This window comes from Amblyomma americanum, chromosome 8 (assembly GCF_052857255.1).
Source record: "Amblyomma americanum isolate KBUSLIRL-KWMA chromosome 8, ASM5285725v1, whole genome shotgun sequence".
Taxonomy (NCBI): domain Eukaryota; kingdom Metazoa; phylum Arthropoda; class Arachnida; order Ixodida; family Ixodidae; genus Amblyomma; species Amblyomma americanum.
This window is the reverse complement of record NC_135504.1, coordinates 79752114-79771029: the sequence shown is the minus strand read 5'-3', so window position 1 is coordinate 79771029 and position 18916 is coordinate 79752114. Positions and strand designations below refer to the sequence as shown.

General features: G+C 46.8%; 1 protein-coding gene across 1 annotated transcript; it reads left to right on the top strand.

Annotated features, from left to right (window-relative positions):
* The first annotated feature begins 422 nt into the window (after positions 1 to 422).
* On the top strand, positions 423 to 9718 carry LOC144101956 (uncharacterized). The gene is made up of 3 exons (XM_077635196.1): positions 423 to 4343; positions 5186 to 5329; positions 6398 to 9718. The coding sequence occupies exons 1-3, from the start codon at positions 4029 to 4031 to the stop codon at positions 6488 to 6490; spliced, it is 552 nt and encodes a 183-aa protein (XP_077491322.1). The 5' UTR covers positions 423 to 4028; the 3' UTR covers positions 6491 to 9718.
* The last annotated feature ends 9198 nt before the right edge of the window (positions 9719 to 18916 follow it).

Below are 18916 nucleotides of genomic sequence, written 5' to 3'. Positions count from 1 at the left end.
TTACATCAACTGAGCATGCAGCAAAGTCACTGCTAGAATTGTTACTTCAAATTTTCTTTTGCTATGACATCTGAGGATTTTACCAGAAACTGGTCGTCAGTGATTAGTAGCTTTAGTTTAGCTTGCAAGAAAGCGCCGAGCAACTTTTGCCAAATGCCTCTCAGAAATCATTACCCTCAAGGGCCAGTTCAGTTTATGAGGTGTCTCAGAGAAAAACATGTCCAAGTTAGTTGCACGTTTTTATACCTCGAAAGAGGCTGTCAAGCTTAAGTTCTTCACAAAGCTTCATAGATGTTGATGAAGACAACACCTACGCAACACTGCCTAGCCCGCCCGATTCCTGTGATACCTGACAGCATGTCACTACTGTGATAACTGACAGTCGATATTTGCCTTAATAAGTCAAGCTTTTTGCAGCGAAGTAACATTTCGCTATTATTTGGAAGTTTGGAACTAATTTGAAGCCTGTGTTGTTGTGATGTCACATTATCTCCATCAAAGAAGCAGGGTCCGAAAAAAATCAGCTTAGTGCTGCGCCACATGCAGATTGCCAGCAATGGCGATTTATGTGCATGTGAATCTAAACATGCAAAAATCACATGGTTAACCCAGACCATTTGTGTCCTCAATGGTAGGACACTTCCCTTTACTATTTAGTCAACTTTTCAAAAGTTTGTGGGTCCCTTTGTTTAGGCATTAATTAAACTGGTGCTGAGAAGTTGATAGACAAGTGCTGCACGCCATACACTGAGCAAGTTTTTGGAGTACAACTCTTACCGTGTTCCCTTCAGGTTCGGAAGGCTTTGCTCCCTCAGCAGCTGATGTAAGCTGATTGATTGCCCGCTGCAGCCTTTTCAGCATTTTGGCAGTGTCTGGAAGAAGACGGTTTAAGAAGCTTAAGAGCGAGCGTTTCTACCACGCAGTAAGATGCACGGGAGCACCAACTACTGAAGAAACAGCTTTTATTAATGCCATGATAGGCAGCTTTGAAACTTCTATACAGGTCACGACACCTCACATTACTACGTGCCCATTCAGTTGTCTGCTTAAGCGGCAGCTACGAAACCTTGCATTTTATATTACTTGCCGCTTCTCAGTGTCCATTAATGTTAATCGTCTGCTTCAGCTTAAGCGATAGACACTTGGATATTATGAATTTCATTGTGAAACACTTCTATAGAATTAGAATGTGATAAAGACAGCACAAGAAGGTATTTAGGCCACTGGTGATGTGTATGACTAATCAAAAAGCACGTACCAATTAGATCTTTTTGCTCCTGGAGCTGCTTTTTTAATTCTGCACTTTCTTGTTTCAGGGCTTCCACTTCCAATAAATGGTCACAGCATGGCTTTTTCTGGAAAAAAATTGCTGAATTGTATAAAGGCAATGGCATGCAGCTGTCATTCAAACAGATGCCTGGGGACCTCGCGACAGTTGCTATTGCCAGTATGCAAGCTGAGGATGTTTGCACTCCATTATTGATTGAATGTTCTGCCCTTACCTTTGCCACAGTGTCACGTACTGCGCGTGCCGCTAGCTTTGACCTTTTCCGCTCCATTTTGTCTGCCTCACCTGCGGATATAATGCACATGGATACACATGCCTCTGAGCCCAGCAAATGCAGGCGCTGGGCGACTTGTACTAGTTCCACACTTCCAGACTCCACTTTTGGTTTTGAGACCCACGAAATGCACCCATAGAAGCCCGGTCATGTTTGCTTTGACTCGATGACTGTTCACTCGATGCAATCCGACGCATTGTGAGGTGGCTAATTGTTTTACGCAAAGTACAGCACGGCATGGTCGTGCAGACACCGTTACTGGGTATATGAACACTTTGCAGCAACGGGTACAACCTTCGGCATGCAGTGTTACCTTCCGCATGGCTCAAGATTACGAAAGCAGGGTGCTTATGTTTGGGAAAAAGATCCATACTGTACACGGGGTACACACGCACGAGCAGGCGATATAGCGCCGTGCGCAATATTCGCCCAGCTGGAAGGAGTCACATTTCGTAAAGGCTGAACCACACATCCGCGATTTCAAGCGCGACAGGCCAAACGACATCGATGAGCGACAAGTTCGGCTGTCACCCGCGCCGATTTATCGCCATCGCGCACATTATCGCTCAGCTCTAGGATTCTAGAGTGCCCGGAAGTTCCCAAAGCGATAAGCGTTTTGTCCCGTCATCGCTCGGTGAATCGCGCTCGTGTGGTTCCCACTAAAGTTGAGCGAAATAACGAAAGCTCGCGGATGCACACTTAGCGTATCACTATGACAGCAGCACAGACTCAGAAGGAAGCGCCGATTTAAAGCTCAAGTACCAGAACTGGTAGCAAGACAGATAAAATATAAAGTGCAGTTATTTTCACCATCACTTAGCGGCAGCCACCACGTATGCGTTACATGGCTCGTCTCCGTCTTTCCACACTATTTTAAACGTTTTGCCAGCTAAGGCCTCTACCACCGTCGGATCTTTTATAACCGAGGTGGCAGTGGCCACGTCGACCATACATCGACTTGAATAAACATCCCACTGCTCAGATGAAGCCCACTTAACTAAAATATGAGACATTACAAATGTTGTCTAAAGCTGAAGATCGTCGAGAACAAGAGAGTTGAAAAGACACAAAAGCACCTCGAGAAAGGCCGACAACTGGCTTGACTAGGCTACAACTATGGCTAGTACAACGTACTGAAGTCACAGCCGGGCATAGCTGAAGAAAACTACAGTCAGTTACCGAATTGAGAGTTGTTGCGCGGCGCCGCCACCACTGGCTGCGTTGATGTAGTTGAGGAGCGCTGCAGTCGTACCAGGCTACAAGGTTGTGCGGCGTTGTGTTTGCGAAGCGGTCGCTGCAGTGCAGTGACATTTTTAAATACACGTCACAAAGAAATAACAATTAATAAGTAGAAGTATACGAAAAAATTGATAATAAAATATAATTTGTTGTTAATGAGCACTTCTATTTTGTACTTGAACGTTGGATGTCAGTTTGGCGCTTGCTTGTTGTTGCGCCATCTATGTGCTTTTTTAAAAGCTAAAAACATTTAAAATACATTAAAAACAAGCATATTGTTACGTGGCGGCCAGCCGAAAAAAGAGACGCTATGATCGATGGCAATGAGATGATTTTAATGGCCGGTAGCCTAGCGCGAGCGCTCCTGCCCGCGCCACTGCACAGTTCGTCTTCTTCGTCACACTACCCGGGGCCACCGAGCGATCGTCTCGATCGGTGACAAAGAGACGCGCGAAGGATGGTTGGACAGGAACGAGAAAGGGGTGAGGTGCTGGCTGCCACGATGAATAAGATGGCTGAATGATTCCTGGCCTTGAAGCTTCCGGGCCGCAGGTCGCCAAGAGCTGACGGTCGAGTTCCCAGGACGCGCCGAACGGCCTGGGCAGGGGATCGATGTCTTCAGGTGTAAGCGCCATCTCGGGTCGGTGGGGTCGATAGGTCAGGTCCTTGCGTCGGGTTCAGTTCGTCGTGTTGAGTGGTCGGGGCGGGGGACGGGGCGGGGGGAACAACGGCGAGGTCGGTTCGGGTCTGAAAGGCTGGGGCACGGCCGAGCGACGCACGCCAAGAACTCACGGCTGACGACCACGGCTGACGCAGGACGCCGAAGCTTCCCGGACCAGGATGTCGATGGTACCCCGCAAGCTCCACCAAATGTTGCGTGGCGGCCAGCCGAAAAAAGAGACGCTATGATCGATGGCAATGAGATGATTTTAATGGCCGGTAGCCTAGCGCGAGCGCTCCTGCCCGCGCCACTGCACAGTTCGTCTTCTTCGTCACAATATATTTAAAACTTAGGCCTCCAGGTGGCTGTCGCGACTGCACAGTAAAAGGCGAGAAAACTCGCGCTACCGGCTCTCACCACGATGTAACGCCTGTGGTGGTTTCTGCAACGCAGGACATGTGACGTCTTTCAAGTAAGCGCAAGATACAGGCGCTGTACGTCGATGAGGTGACAATTTCTGCTGGAAATTACCAGCTACCGCCGTTTACCAGATTTGTTCTGCAGATATGCCGAAAAGATACCGAGAGTGGTTGTTCAAAGACAACGTTCCGAAACCTCGCTCAACAAAATTCAGACACGTGAAGAAAGCTGTTCATAGTGATGGCCGTTTGCTGCTTGGAGCTCCTGACAGAACGGAGGATGCAGCGGCTTCAGTGGGCATGCCGGCTGACGCTTTAAATGATGAGGGATCTTCAAGTGACGACCTCCTCGACGATCTAGACAGCAGTGCTGAAATGAACACTGCAGCAGACCCGTCCCTCGGCTTCATAAGTGATGGGCTTCCTGAAGCAAGTGATGGGCAGCTAAATATCGTGCAAAGTGTAAGTGCGAACAAACTACTCTAGTTTTTTTGCATGACCTGTTTTAACTCACAAATCTGCTATTGTGGCATCGTGAACGTTCGAATATATCAGTTTCTATTTCGTGCGTTCGCACGTAGCGTGGCCGGTGCACAGACAGGTAGAGAACAAGGCTAAGTCCACCATTAAACTTGAACAGTTCATTTGGCAAACTTGTGCCTGCAAAACAAACGAGGAAAAAAAACGGTGGTGGTGATAGCAGCCTGCGTCGACGTCTGTCGTCGAGCCGAATTATGCCCCTCTGGCTTGCACGTAATTTCTGACTCTGTTACCGAACTTATGGCTGTGCCACATTGATACAAATTATCGTCATTTGAGTTCCATCCTTTAGTTCCTTAACGGCACTAAATCCTGGTGTCGGTGCCACACGGTCGAGTTTAATGAACTAACAAATGTGCGACGACGATAGTTGTAGTTAGATTTGCGTTGCAAGCTTATCAGAAAATAACTGTCCGTTCAATTGAAAGGGTTTTTATAAAAAAAACATATAAACAGTGTTCATAGAAGTAACATGCCTATTAGTGCAGAAATCATTTGGCTGTACGAAAGTATTTGTTTATCGGCCGCTTTCAAGTGGACAGTGATTAGAAAATGGCCCTACTTTTTCTTTTAATTGTTACAACCTTCTCGCATCTGTTCAGCTGCACACTTTGAACTGTGTCAAGAAATATGCAGTTACTCTTTACAGTTGTGGCATTTGCTTTACATTCTCTGCAGTTATGTGCAATGACACAGTAAGTCCCATTAAGCCTGCATTATTGGTACACTCTTCTTAATAATACAGAACATGTCTTTTTCTGCAGGATTCAGAAGCAGGTTCTGTTACAGAAGAAGATCCTGCTGATGCTCTGCAGTATGACCTGCTGGATAATGTGTCCTCGTGCTCCAGTGATGACGAGGACTTGTCGCCCCAGCATGAACCTTTAGAAAACCAAAGATCAGAACCGGTCAGTCTTTTTAGTAGTCTTACTCATGGGCACTGGAGTCGTAAGGCAAGGACGGGCGGGTCTTTTCTCCTCCCGAAAAAAGTTCTAAGTGGGACCTAGTCTATTATTAAAAGGTTCATTCTTTCATAGTTTTGTTCATAACACTTCTGCTTGTCATGAAGGACTGTTCATTCCACATTTGTTTCTCTTTATGAGCTGTTCGTTACAAGTCACCGCGACTCCCATAACATGCCTCCGTTCGCGCTTGGCTGTCAGTTTTGCAGTTATGTGCGTTAAATTAGTCTAGTTCTGGAAATGGGCAGACATGTCTGTCTGCAGCCTTTTTCTTGGTATTCAACTAAAAAAGAGCGCATCTGTCTTCTCACGTCGTGAAGTATTAAATGAGACATTCTGTCATTACAAAAAATTGTACTGTTCAAGCAGGTGACCGTCCGCCCCTCTTTGCCTTAGCCCTTGTCATCCCCTGCACTCGTTCAGGGAAAATGGAAGAAGGTCAAAATGAGTGCTCATAACGTAATACTCCTTATGATGGATCCCTCCTCCGTCAGGCCACAATCACTGAACTGTACTAAGCACTGTTGCCACTAGTTTAGGGTAGAATTACTTCGACATATTTGACTTCTTGACACGGCGACTCATGGCGACTTGTGAAAGAACTTGAACATGATTTGCGTGCTGCTTTTTCTGAATATACACACATCAAGCACGTTGCGAATTGCGCAGTGAAGGGTGTTGTGCTTACCGAGTGTGAATTTACGGCCATTGAACTTAGGTATCTAGCTGATTAACGCAACACGTGTCTCAATAACCACAGAATAAAATAGTGCAAGCGAAGCAATTGAGTATGGAAGGAGAAGGGAAAGGAACAGGTAAATGAGAATTCTTTGTTTTGACATAGCTCGCACCTATGTGCTCCTCTTTTTTTCTTCCTTTTTGCTCACTTTCCTCACAAGGCTGAGTTTGCTTGTAAACTGACCAACCTGACAACTTTTATGTATTGTAATCCTGTATACAGGCTATGTGATGTATGACAGTTCAGTATTCAAAACTGTTTTTCTTATTTTGCAGGATGAGCAACTCTACCCTGGGTCACGCTTGACCATTGGTGAGAGCATGGTGCTTATTCTTGGACATTGCCTGCGGCATAACACCACTAACTGAGAGCCTTTTAAAGCTCATTGAAGCCCACGTGCCTAAGGAAGCTGCCATACCAACATCGATGTACATCTTTTTTAAGCAATTTACAAATGCTAAGGAGAGTGCCACACTGCACTTTTATTGCCCATCTTGCTTACTTTATCTAGGTGAGAGGCAGGCACAGGAACTCCACTGTTCCACCTGCGGTGTTGATTTTGTGGTCGACACACTAAAAAAAAAATGAAAGCTATTTTTTTACTTTTGACATTGCCAAACAAGTTAAGGACGAGCTTTCGCTCGATGAACTAAACTTCAAGTTATTGCCTAGACAGTTGTCCTATGATGTAGGCGAGCTGACGACTAGCCAAGGTTACCACAACCTGCCAATGTCTACTCATGACTTGTCAGTAACGTGGAATACAGACGATGTTCCTCTTTATGAGTCATCTGGGTACAGCATCTGGCCGCTGCTTCTTCAAATAAATGAATTACCCCAGAAACCTAGCTGGGTTGTGGTTTGGTACCACAAAACCTAAAATGTGTTCCTTTCTCAAGCCATTTGTTGAACAAATGAACATTCTTTCCGGCAGTGGTTTCCAGTGCACAAACCTGAAAGGAAATACTCTGAAGGTGCGAATTTTTCCAGGGTCCTGTTGCGTCGACACAGTGGCCAGATCCATGGTTATGAACATGAACCAATTTAATGGTTCTTATGGCTGTGCTTGGTGCATGCATGAGGGACAAGTTGTTAGGAAAGGCAGCGGTCATGTTCGTGTGTACCCTGTTGTCTCTTGTCGACCAGCGCCTAGAACACACAAGACATTTTTGCGAAATGCTGCTAAGGCAGAGGCAACACAGCAAGCCAAATGTGGTGTCAAAGGTTCAAACGTGCTGTTTCATTTGGCATTTTTTTCATTTCCGGCAGGTTTTGTTGTCGACTACATGCATGCTGTGTGTGCTGGCTTTGTTAGGCACACAGCATGTATGTGGTTTGACACCTCCGTGTTGTTTCCGTACAGTCTTGGAGGCAAAATTGATGAGATTGACCAGCAGCTGTGTGTTTTGAAACCTATCTGGGAGATTTCTAGGCTGCCGCGCTCGCTTAAAGTCCGGAAATACTGGAAAGCATCAGAGTGGCGTAACTGGTTGTTGTTTTATTCTCCAGTAGCGTTGAATAACATTCTACAAAGAGTGTATTACAAGAATTGGTTGAAGCTTGTCAAGGTGATGCACTTTCTTCTTGCTGACACAGTCGCTGTAGAAAAACTGAAAGAAGCTGGCAGGACAATGTATGAGTTTGTGAGGGAGTACCAAGATCTGTACGGAATAGCACATATGACATATAACACCCACCTTTTATTGCACCTTGTTGCATCAGTGGAAGTATGGGGCCCAATATGGAATTATTCAGCACATGCATTTGATGGCATGATTGGGCAGCTCGTTCAACTTGTAAATGGCACACGCTATGCTGGCTGGCAAGTGGTTGAGAAGTTTTATTTTCTATCAAACCTTCCCATAATATGGGGCAAATGTTCCCACTTTGAAGATGCCCATTCAAAGCACCTGCTAATGAAGTACTTTTTAAGGGGGTATAATTTGCGAAAGAACTCTCAGAGCACTTGTGGTGTTTTTTTTGGAAAGTGAGAGACTTGTAACCGTGGCATCTCATACAAAAAAGTGCTAATTGGTTCATTCCTCTACTGCATGAAAGGCCTTGATAAGTCACGCCGCCTTAACTCATTTGTGTGCATCAATGGCATATTCGGCCAAATCGAGAATATTTTGGCAACTTGTGTAGAGGGACATCAATCATGTGCATGTGTTCGCCGTGTTGTCTTTCATTTGCGCAAACTTCACATAGTAAGAACATTTGTTGCCGATAACTTGAGTGGAGCCATCATACATGAAGTTTGCATGACGTCAGAAGAAGTGGAGATGGTTTGCGAAAATCCACGAAAATATATGTTATTGCAGTCTTTGTCAAAGACATTTGTGTGCTGTGTTGCGAGCAAGTACATTTTTGAAGCAACATAAAGATGTTCTTGCATGAGGCAGAAGGTAGCCAGAAGCAACGAAATTTTTTATACTAAAATGCTAAGGGAGAAAATACTAAAATATCTTATTTTGAGCACATACTTGCTCATTGCTAGCATTTTTTTGGCAAAGCAACATTCTTCCATAAACTTAAACTGGTAGAATTTCGCAACAGTGTTGAATTTTAAATAAGAACCGATGGCACAAGTGCATTGCATTTTGGGGAGAATACTTTGACGCTTGCTTAATAAATTATAAAAATGATTTGAACTATAAGCGGCTCAAAATGATTATCACTACTTTTGTATCCCTCTCATACATGCTGTTCCAGCACTAAAAGTGCCGTTTCTCATGTTGTTGCTATAAGGTTTTTTGTTGTTGGCCCTGGTACATGCCGCTCAGTTGCTTGTGTTGTCTTGTCTACGGTAGGTGTAAATTAACCTAGTTTCTTTTGTGTTTCATACATAGGCTGCACACTATTTGTAAAAGCTTTCTTTATATAGAGGTGCAATTCAGCGCAACAGGTTGATGTATTTGTTTTCCTGGCATACAATTGTGCCTACACACGTTTATGAGAGTACATTATTTTTGTGTCCATGAAATTCTTTATTCAGTGCTCATTTCATAGACTTGAATTGCTCTCAAAAGCACTGGTCAAGTGCTCTCATACAATTGACTGAATGGTTTCTTTCAGAGCGCTAAGCCTGTCTTGCTCAAACGAAGTAAGTAAATTGGTTCATTGCTGTGAATTAGGTATAAAAACTGTTGTTTGTGCCACACAAATGTTTATTTTTTAGTATTTTGCCATAGCAGCGACACATGAATTAGTAGGTGTGCATAATATTGTACTTCTCTAACAATTGTTAGATTTTAATGTTTGAAACGTCTGTAGTTACGATCTATTTTGTTGACTTGCCTATGCACATAAATTTCATTACAGTGTTTCTGCTATGTCTTGTGTATTTCTTGGAAAATTAGTGTGCTCAGTGTGAAATCTTCACCTGAAAAGAATAACTACAGGTGCATATTGCATATATCTGCTTCTTCAGGTATGTGTCGCAGTTAACACATTGCCTGCAGTGGACGCCAACTAAATGTGATGTTGGCTTCTATTTCTGTCTTCATTGCTTTCAAGACCAAAAGTCTCATTAAGCTGCAAACTAGCACCTTTCAGTTCTTGTCAAAGCTTTTTTTTTGTAAATGAATGAATGCCAAATAAAGGTCGATTGATTGATGTATATATAACTACCTTTTGTTATCGCAGGCCTGTGTGGCCTGTAATTGTGTTCTGGTGAGCGGTTCTGTAAGCTTGTTGGAGTATAAACCTGCATACCTTCTGCAGGTCATACTTTGTTTTATGGGAATCCTATGGGTTAGCTAATGGGCATGCAAGAGATGTGCCATGAGATATTGAAATCTGCCTTAAATTGGGCATTCCTCTGGACATACCAGGAATGGGCACTCCAGTTTTAGCAAAAATCATGTACAACCCTGGTTTAACCTTAATTAGTGTTCTACTGATCAAACAAGTTTTGGTAGATGCAAGCAGGCATGATTTGTAACTAGCATCTGGCGTGAGACTGAGTGCAGAATAACCGTTATAATATATGACTTGCATCCACACTGAATTGACCGATAGTGCAACTGCTGTATTTAATGCAGATTACATAGCCACCACCTTATTTCAATTAATATTAATTGCTGTCGGTTGTAGGCACTCTCAGACTGTGTATCCGGTGGAAAGTTTAAAAAGGTAAAACTAAGGATAAAATGTCTTGGTTCAGTATACATGCATGCATACATACTTAAACACATTAGTCTGCAGAACATCTAGACCTAGTCTGCAGATTTTCTGCAGACTAGGTCTATATGAAGGTGTCTGGTGGGTGACTCACAGGTGACTGAAAGGTCAAACCAATTTAATCGTAATTATAAAATGTGTCATGGTTCAAAATGTATATATGTATATATATATACCTACACATTACACACTAGGCGCGCATATTAAAGACTAGTCTACTTGAAATCCGCTCGGCGTCTACAGACATTCTGCAGACTAAGTCTACAGGAAGGTAGAGTCTACAGGTAGGTGACAGGGGTGACTCGTGGGTGACTCATGAGTGACTGAAAGGTCAAACCCATTTTTGTAAGAGAATGCCTGTTAGCCAGTTTCCGAATGCGGAATTTATGCGCGAGAAACCTATCGAGGCTAATTTAATATTTTTTATGCTACTACGCGGATCCAGTAGTGACGCAGCTGGTCAATACATGCTGCTTCTGCAGTGCACAGGCTTGAAGCAGCCGCTGGTAGCTGCGGCAGCTGCGGTAGGCACGGGCAAGCGGAACCTGATTTGCCTGCGTAAATCGCTGCTAACATCAGCGCCACCGCATCTTCGTGACGTCGCGGGGTGAAGGAGGTCCCTAGACGTACTCCCAGCAGCAGCAGCGGCTGTAGTCCCAGCGGGGGTAGCCACGTTCCCCCTCGATGTGTGAGGATGTGGTTGTACAGTAGTTCCAGCCTCTCTTACGCTAGGTCGTGGCTGAACATCAGTTTCAAGCCTACTCGGTTTAGACCTGAATGTGTAAGGTTGTATTCTAACCGGTGCTGCAAATGTCGGTCTAAGAGCGAAACGAGCCATTAGTTTTAGTACACTGGTGGCCCGAGGGCGGCATCTGGCTGTAAGACTGTCCGGGCGAGGGAGCGCAGCTTTTTTATACATATGCCGTGACGTCAATCATAGCGCAGCGCCCCTAGCGGGAGGAGCGGGAGTCAGGTGGTGGCTGCGGCCGCGCGCGACCGCGCCAGTTGGGGCCCAGCTTTTCCTCCGTGACGTCACGCGCCGGCGCAGCGTCCCTAGCGGGAGTCAGGTGGTGGCTGCGGCCGCGCGCGACCGCGCAAGTTGGGGCCCAGCTTTTCCTCCGGCTGTCGTGACGTCACGTCACGTGGTTGCGCTAAAGGTCAATGGTGGCTGCCCGGCCGCGCCCAAGGGCTGAACTGAGTGATTGCAATATGCAACGCATAAAATGCAATGCAGCTCAGCACAGCGCGCAGTAAAACGACTGTCGGCGGAACATCACGAGCTACGCAGCCAAGCTTAGCTCGTACTGTGCAAAATGCAGCTCACTGCCACCACTTGCGGATGCGTATTCGATGTGACCGGAGTTAAAGCCAATGCAGTCAGCAACATTAACAACACTTGACGCCCTGCGGAACACCTGCGCCCCGTTCTTCATTGCATGAACACTGGCGCTCTCCAAACGGACCACACTTTTTCACCCTAAATGTGGTAAAGTTCTTCGTGAAAGAAAGAACAAGCCAAAACGCCAGTGCCCAAATACCGATTGCCTCATGGCAACTAGGGAAATTTTCCGCAGGTTCGCAAAGTCTGAGGCAGCTGGGCTTTAGCCCTACCGCTTTTGGATATGCAAAAGCTGCATCAGGCCTGCAAGACACTGCAGGATAGCTATCCTCAGAACCTGTTATAAATGTAATGTGTATGCTGGGTGTTGTGGCACATCAGTAGCTAAGGCTACCAGGCGCCAATCACAGCCCTTGAAAAGCGTCACTTCGATCCTCAGAGTTGCAGTCGGTTCTTCGGCGACTATCGTGTGTGTGATTTTCAATGATTTTATGATACCTGCCGTACAAAAGAAATCGAAATTTTTACGTTAACAGCATCCATATGGGACTGATATTTCCTGCGTTGTAAATTGTAGTCCCTGTTTCACATTCCTCTAACACGTCTCGCATACTACAAACACGCACGTTTGACCTGCCGTACTTGGCCAACCTGCTAACTTTCCGCTATTCTAAGCACTCTCATGAACTGCCAAATTGTCTACGTAGGCAGTCGCAGAACGAGGAAAACACATATTAGCTGTTAAACATTGGCACTAATTGCCAATAAACAGACAGGTACCATCAACAGTAGCGTCGATCCACGAGTATGGGAAAAATTAGAGGCCGAAAGAAACAGTCTAGCTCGATCGTTAGGGTCGCAGTTTTACCCTCCGAAGACCGTTACGAAAGCGGACAGAGCGGTCGCCCAACTGTTCGAAGTGCCCGGAGCTCGGCACAGAACATGCGAAAACGTTAGCCCGAAGGGCTCGGCGGTTGTGGACGTTGTGGTGAACACTGTCAAGAATGAAACTATTAGGCGTTCGCTATTTTTGCTGGCTCCTGTGGATATGCGCTGTCTTCACGCATGGAACACAAAGCTACATCATGACGACGCCTAACTTGGTCCGGTCAGAGGCTGAAGAAACTCGCGATCTTCAACCGGGAGTCCCTTAGGGCCGTCACCCTGACCATAGAGGACCATGCAGCGCGCCTGCGCACACTCTTCGATGATATCTCCCTAGGAGCAGGCAAGTCGGGTTGGGTTCGCCTGCACATAATCTTACGGAAGCTGAGCGCTGACAGTGCCGCTTCTCGGAGCGGACGTTAACACAAAGAGGTTCACATGGATAAAAGGAGGAGGTCCTGCTGCTAATCAGTGAGAGGAGCCACTACCTGCTGTTTCAGATCCCAAAGCCCTTGTTCGCGACAACACAGACCATCATTATAATAGGAGCTGTCTTGGGAAAGCATTTTGCTATCTATGGGTGGCCTCGAGAAAGGAATAATGTGCAGAACATAGTCATCTACCAGACCGTGCTGAGTGCAAAGAGCAACGCCACATGGATGGTCAGTAACTAGTAAAAGTTGCCGGAAAAGCCGATTCTCGGCAAGTAGAAGGCAGCCGCCACTTATGGTGCTCGACTGCCATGCGATCACCTATCCTCATCCTCAGCACTGCTCCTTAATTCAATGGCGCCTAAGGTTACGACAACCAAGAAAGACCCTAGACACCACAGGGGCTGCACCCGCGAACACAAACCGAAGGCACAGGCCTGTGAGCAGGTGACGCGCGCTCGTAGCTACCACTGGATAGCCACAGATAGCAGTCACTAAGTATACCCGCGCCACGCGTTGAGAAGTGTACCCTATAAAAAACCAAATGTCATTTATGGACCGGTTAAACCGATGACAGAACCATCATTTAAACAAATGTCCATGCTATCGCCACCCTGGTTCTCTTGTCTATTCACAATAATCATCGCAAACCAACGCACGCGCCACTTTGCATGGAACCATTTAAGACTAAAATTCGGTCTGCAGCGCTGCATCAAAGAATGTGTCCACCGATCTGACGCACAACGAATGAAAGCTTTGGCTTGCATAACCAGGGTTAGCTGAACCACGGCCGGTCTCGAGGGCAGCTCTTCTCTTCTTACGGCCTTAGCAATGGGGTCTGTTTCCGCCTCCCGCCGCACCTCGATGGGGTCGCCACTTACCCCACCGCTCCGCCTCTGCGACCGCCGTTCACGCGGAAGGAGAACGCGCGCTCGCTTCCAGTTCGGCCCGCGTCAGTGGTAACCGTCACGCCTTTATATTTTACCTCTTAAGCTTTACGCAAAGACCGCGTAGTCAGCCTCTTTGCCATCGGAGAAATCTGAAAGAACGGATTTACTATTGCGCGCCCTCTCTCCTTTAGCCCGACTGCGTATGGTCGAACGTATTGCTTCGAGAACTTACAGACTTACATCAGCTTACATAGTTCGTCTTCCGGCAGGTTCTTTATGACGGTTTGGTTTGGTTCGTGGGGGTTTAACGTCCCAAAGCAACTCGAGCTCTGAGAGTCGCCGTACTGAGGGGCTCCGAAATTTCGACCACCTGGGGTTCTTTAACATGCATTGAAATCGCACAGTATACAGGGGCCTCTAGAATTTCGCCTCCATCGAAATTGGACCGCCGCGTTCTTTATGAGTGTGTGGAATGATATGCGACATGCGACACTTGGATGGCAAGTTTCAAAGAGCAAAGAGATTCTGCAGCGTAAATATAGCTCGTAAAATTTCATGCGCAGCTTCTTTAGTTTTGCACTACAGCGGCATTAGCAAGAATTCATGGTGCTCCCCAGAAAACCGCATCATGTCTTTCGCGAAAGTAACGGGTATAGACGGAACCCAACCCTGCCCGCAGGATCAGAGCACACTTCCCGCACGCGAGTCCCGCACGAAGTTTTCAGCAACCTAACGGAGCTCCACTAAAACTCACAGCGATGCATGTTATACCAGCTGGCTTAGCTTACAATGTAAGGAACTGAAAATCAACATTTGCGATGCTTAAATCCTAATAAAAGTTCCCGAATTTAAGAAAATAAAGGGCACTGGACATTCAACTGCATAATCTGAGATCTTTTGCAAATATATTTAAACCAAATATCTTTAGGCAGCTTCAGGACATGCCGCTTCTGTTGGTAACGTTAGTCAGGCCAGAAGGACGACAAGGAAGCTTGCGTCCAAGTCGAAAATTGTTTATTGGGCTAACTCGTGTCCTCAAGCAGGCGGTGCCGCGATGAAACAAAATTTAAACGTGACAAGGAACTTTAAACTTTAGACGCCTAATGCGCTTACGACAATTTTGAACTGAAGAGAGACTTGTGCGCGGCTGCAGTCATTCCAGGGAAGTCTGATAGCCTCTCGCTTTACAACAAAATCGGAAAGGCCGCGTGGTGTTGGCTTCGAGCACGGAAGAATGCATTACAATCCTTTACGCTTGCTCGCACATTAGTAACTAGCATTCTTCTGAGCTATCGATACAGGTCTCTCGTTCAAGGAAGTTGTGATGTATATGAGGGTGAAAATAAGTACACTGAGGACGTGCGAAAAATTATATCGGTCTAATTAAGTACCATAAACATCTTCCAGCAATCGGCTTATTTGACAGTTCAGCGTTGGTGTACATTGCAAGTATCGTCTGAAGCCACCAGCTACGGCGCTATTACTGTAGCGCTATCGGATTTAAGCCTCACGCGTCGTAGAGAATATTTCCTCGATATAGTACATTTTTATGGGACGAGCGAAACACTTTCGTTCTCCAAGATTTCATTCTTTTCCCCTTAGCATTAACTTGTAATTTAATCACGGACCATGAGACATACGCGAGGAAGTGATCAAAGTATTTCCTTCTTGATTTAAAACCACAAATGCTCGACATAGATCTGAGAAACGTGAGAGTGATTCCGCATTTTAAATGCTTTCATCGAGCAAAGTTTGTAACGAAGAATCTGAACAAGCGGACTGTGTTGAATATACGCAGCTTAACTGCATTTTGTTTTCGGTGCTGCGCTCACCATGAACCAGCGGGCTACAGCGTGAAACCAGGCAAAAACCACCCGCCGCCGCACATGCAGGCGTGGAGTCAGAGGTAGGGTCGTCGCGCCTCTAGCGGCGGCGGCCGGCGTAACTATAGGAGAAAAACTCGCATTGGTTCCGCGGCGAATGCGAAGGCCGTATGAAAGAGCGCGCGCGCCCCTCTCGAGACCGGCAGTGGCTAAAAGAAGCTGCAGCTAGTTTTTTTTTTTCTCACTCTATCCACATTGGCCACTGTGCGCGTGTGTGTGAGCAAGGGGATAAGATCGGGTGGATCCGGTAAAGCATTAATGTAATTGATTTGACACGCGGTGGAAAAACCACTTTATTCTAACATTCCAGCCTTCGTCAAAGTGACCATTGTTTTTCCACCGAAAAATGGCCGGAAAATCTTTAGCCGAGGTGCACGAACAATATGATCCCCTTTTCATGAAAGAATGTCCGGAGGTCCCATGGATAGGGATAGAACCTGGATTATTGCCATCGGAATATTGCCTCTGGTGAGGTGCTTTCCTGCTACCAGGAAATGCGCGAAAATACTGCTCCCGGACCGGACGGCCTAACGGTGGCGCAGCTTGGTAAAATCTCCGTTGACGTCATCACTTTAACCGTGAATAACTTCCTTTCAGTACATTGTCTACCAGAGAACCTCCGCATGTTCAGAACAGTGTTTTACTAAAGCGTGACATCCCAGCTTTTTTTTAATGGACTCAGTCTCGGAACTTTACGGACAGAGGTTGCATACACAAACTAGTTTTGTTTAGTTTATGGGGGTTTAATATCCCAAAGCGACTCAGGCTATGAGAGACGCCGTATTGAAGGGCTCCGGAAATTTCGACCACCTGGGGTTCTTTAACGTGCACTGACATCGCACAGTACACGGGCCTCTAGACTTTCGCCTCCATCGAAATTCGACCGCCGCGGCCGGGATCGAACCAGCATCCTTTGGATCAGCAGCCGGGTGCCATAACCACTGTCCACTGCGGTGGGGTGAAAGAGATAGGAAAATGACAGATGGAGAGGAGGACAGGAAAAGGCGACTGCCGATTCCCCCCGGTCGGATCAGGCCGGAGGTGCCGTCTAAAGGAAGCTGGGGTCAAAGTAATGTGTCGCCTCCGCCGAGGGGTCTTAAAGGTCTAAACCATCGGCGTTGGCTCAACCACCAGGATCCCGCTTTCTCCGGACACGGCGATGCCACGCACGGCTAAGCGCGGGTCCTCGGGTCCGTTTTGACGCACTGTTCACCATCATCCCCACGTGGGGATGTGTCTGCGGATGCTCAGGAACCCGTGGTGTCGCCACTCACAAACATCTGCATGAAGCAGATGCCCCTGCAGGGCAAATTTTTCCTCGCATCAAACAACAGTGACTGACGATATTGCATCGTCGGATTTTGATTCCGCCCAAGAAACTGCGCAACATTACCACAACACAAGGGCACCTGTCTACCCGTAGGCTTCGTTAATCGCTTCTTGTATGTTCGTTCCTGCAGCAAGTTTTACGCTTCGCACTGATGTCATGAATGATATTCCTGGTTTCTGTATGGTTTCGACTTCATATGGGCAAGATTCACTTCCATCTGCTCAAAAGAGAATTGACTTCAGGGCCAGCAGAAATCAGCGCACTGACCTCTGATTTAGGCTCCGTGATAACCCAAAGCTGTTCGCGATGGCTGTGGAAGACTTCGAATCAGTCTTAAACCGTACAAAACGTCTTCAATAATAGTTTCTTATAAAACCAAAGCCATGCAGAGCATTTTCAACCAATTTAACGCCAAACCTCAGTATAACAAGGATATTATGAATTTTTGGCGTCGCCGTAAGGATTTGTACCTCTACTAAAGCAGAGCACACTGCGATTGCTCTAGCAGTGGCCGAAGGAAATAAATGAGGCGGATCCCTTTTGATCGTCTCACACTCTCAGACTGCCTGTCGGAATTGCCTAAGAGGCACAAGTGGCATTGAAGAAGTAGTGCGACAATTGGAATCAGGAGGAGGAGGAAGAGTTCGGATCCCAACAACAACTTTGGGAGACTGTGAGGACGAAAGCGGGCCTTTTCTACTGGGTGCCATGCCGGTATTACAAGCGTGGAGTTGCGGTTGGTGGGCCGTTCAACGAATTGGGCCTACTGCCATACTGACAAACGAGGTCATAGAACGAATGGACCCGCGCAAGCAAAGGCCGGCAGCGTTGGATGGCGGCGACGAAGACGCATTTTTCGCAACGGTGGAATCTGGACGACTGAGGGGTACACGAGTGGACCTCGTCGTTTTGGAAATCGCCATCGTGGAATGGTCCGCAACGATGGCGCGTGTACTCAGTGTGTGGAACAGGGAACGGCCGAGTGCTACTGTTATGGAGTTTCGCTCAAGTGCAGCGTTTGTCACATCGGCCACGGACCAACAGCAGCCTTGTTGCCCCGACATCGCCAACCTGTCAATACATGTAGATGAAATGTCCGCCCACTTTGTGAACGCGTTGGATGAATGCTTCGGTTTCGCTCCGGCTGAGAGCCTCCAAATCCACGCAAAATGCTGGCGACTGGACAGTGCCGACCACCTGACGCTATTTTCGAACGGGCCGCGTCAACTCACGCTCTCAACGCCGTTTGTGAAACGCGTCGCTAACTTTTTAGCGACGGTGTCATCCACGTGCAAACATGTACTGCTGCCCCAATTTGGGCTCAGGACTGTACAGCCAACCGTTTTCGCGCGTCTTACTGCCAGCAAGACTGGTAGTAACTCATTTGCCAGGGTCGATCTCGGTGAGTGCAAGCACCCAATGCCTCCGGAGATTATGGAAGCTGTGTGTCGGGTAGCATCAGAGTGTGTCGTGATCGAACATCGATTTTCTAACACAACACGATTGGGTCACAAAGTCACCGAAGGTAATCAAGTCTTTGGAAATTATTGCCGAGGATGCGGCGACAGATCAAATACGCGACTGGCTCCTATGCCCATTGCCGCGACTGCAATCGTGCTTTGTATCGCAAATATCGCCACTGTTAACGAGTGTAACACCGCATGTCCTCGTTCTTGCAAGTAGAGAATCATGAACGCGGCGGCGTAAGCGGAAAGGGAGGAGTGTCCCGATGGAAACGATAGTCTTAATTTGCGCAGCAAGTGTCTGGAAAGGTCGGTCGTGCAGTGAAGAGACTGCGTGTATACCGTTTCATTGCCGCGTTGACACGCATCGGGTGCACACAACGAGAGAAAG

What these genes read in the sequence shown, in the direction of transcription:
- LOC144101956 (XM_077635196.1), top strand. Translation starts at nt 4,029, where the DNA reads ATGCCGAAAAGATACCGAGAGTGGTTGTTCAAAGACAACGTTCCGAAA. An exon ending in AGCTAAATATCGTGCAAAGT is followed by an intron (nt 4,344 to 5,185) that starts GTAAGTGCGAAC and finishes CTTTTTCTGCAG; the next exon opens with GATTCAGAAGCAGGTTCTGT. An exon ending in AAAACCAAAGATCAGAACCG is followed by an intron (nt 5,330 to 6,397) that starts GTCAGTCTTTTT and finishes CTTATTTTGCAG; the next exon opens with GATGAGCAACTCTACCCTGG.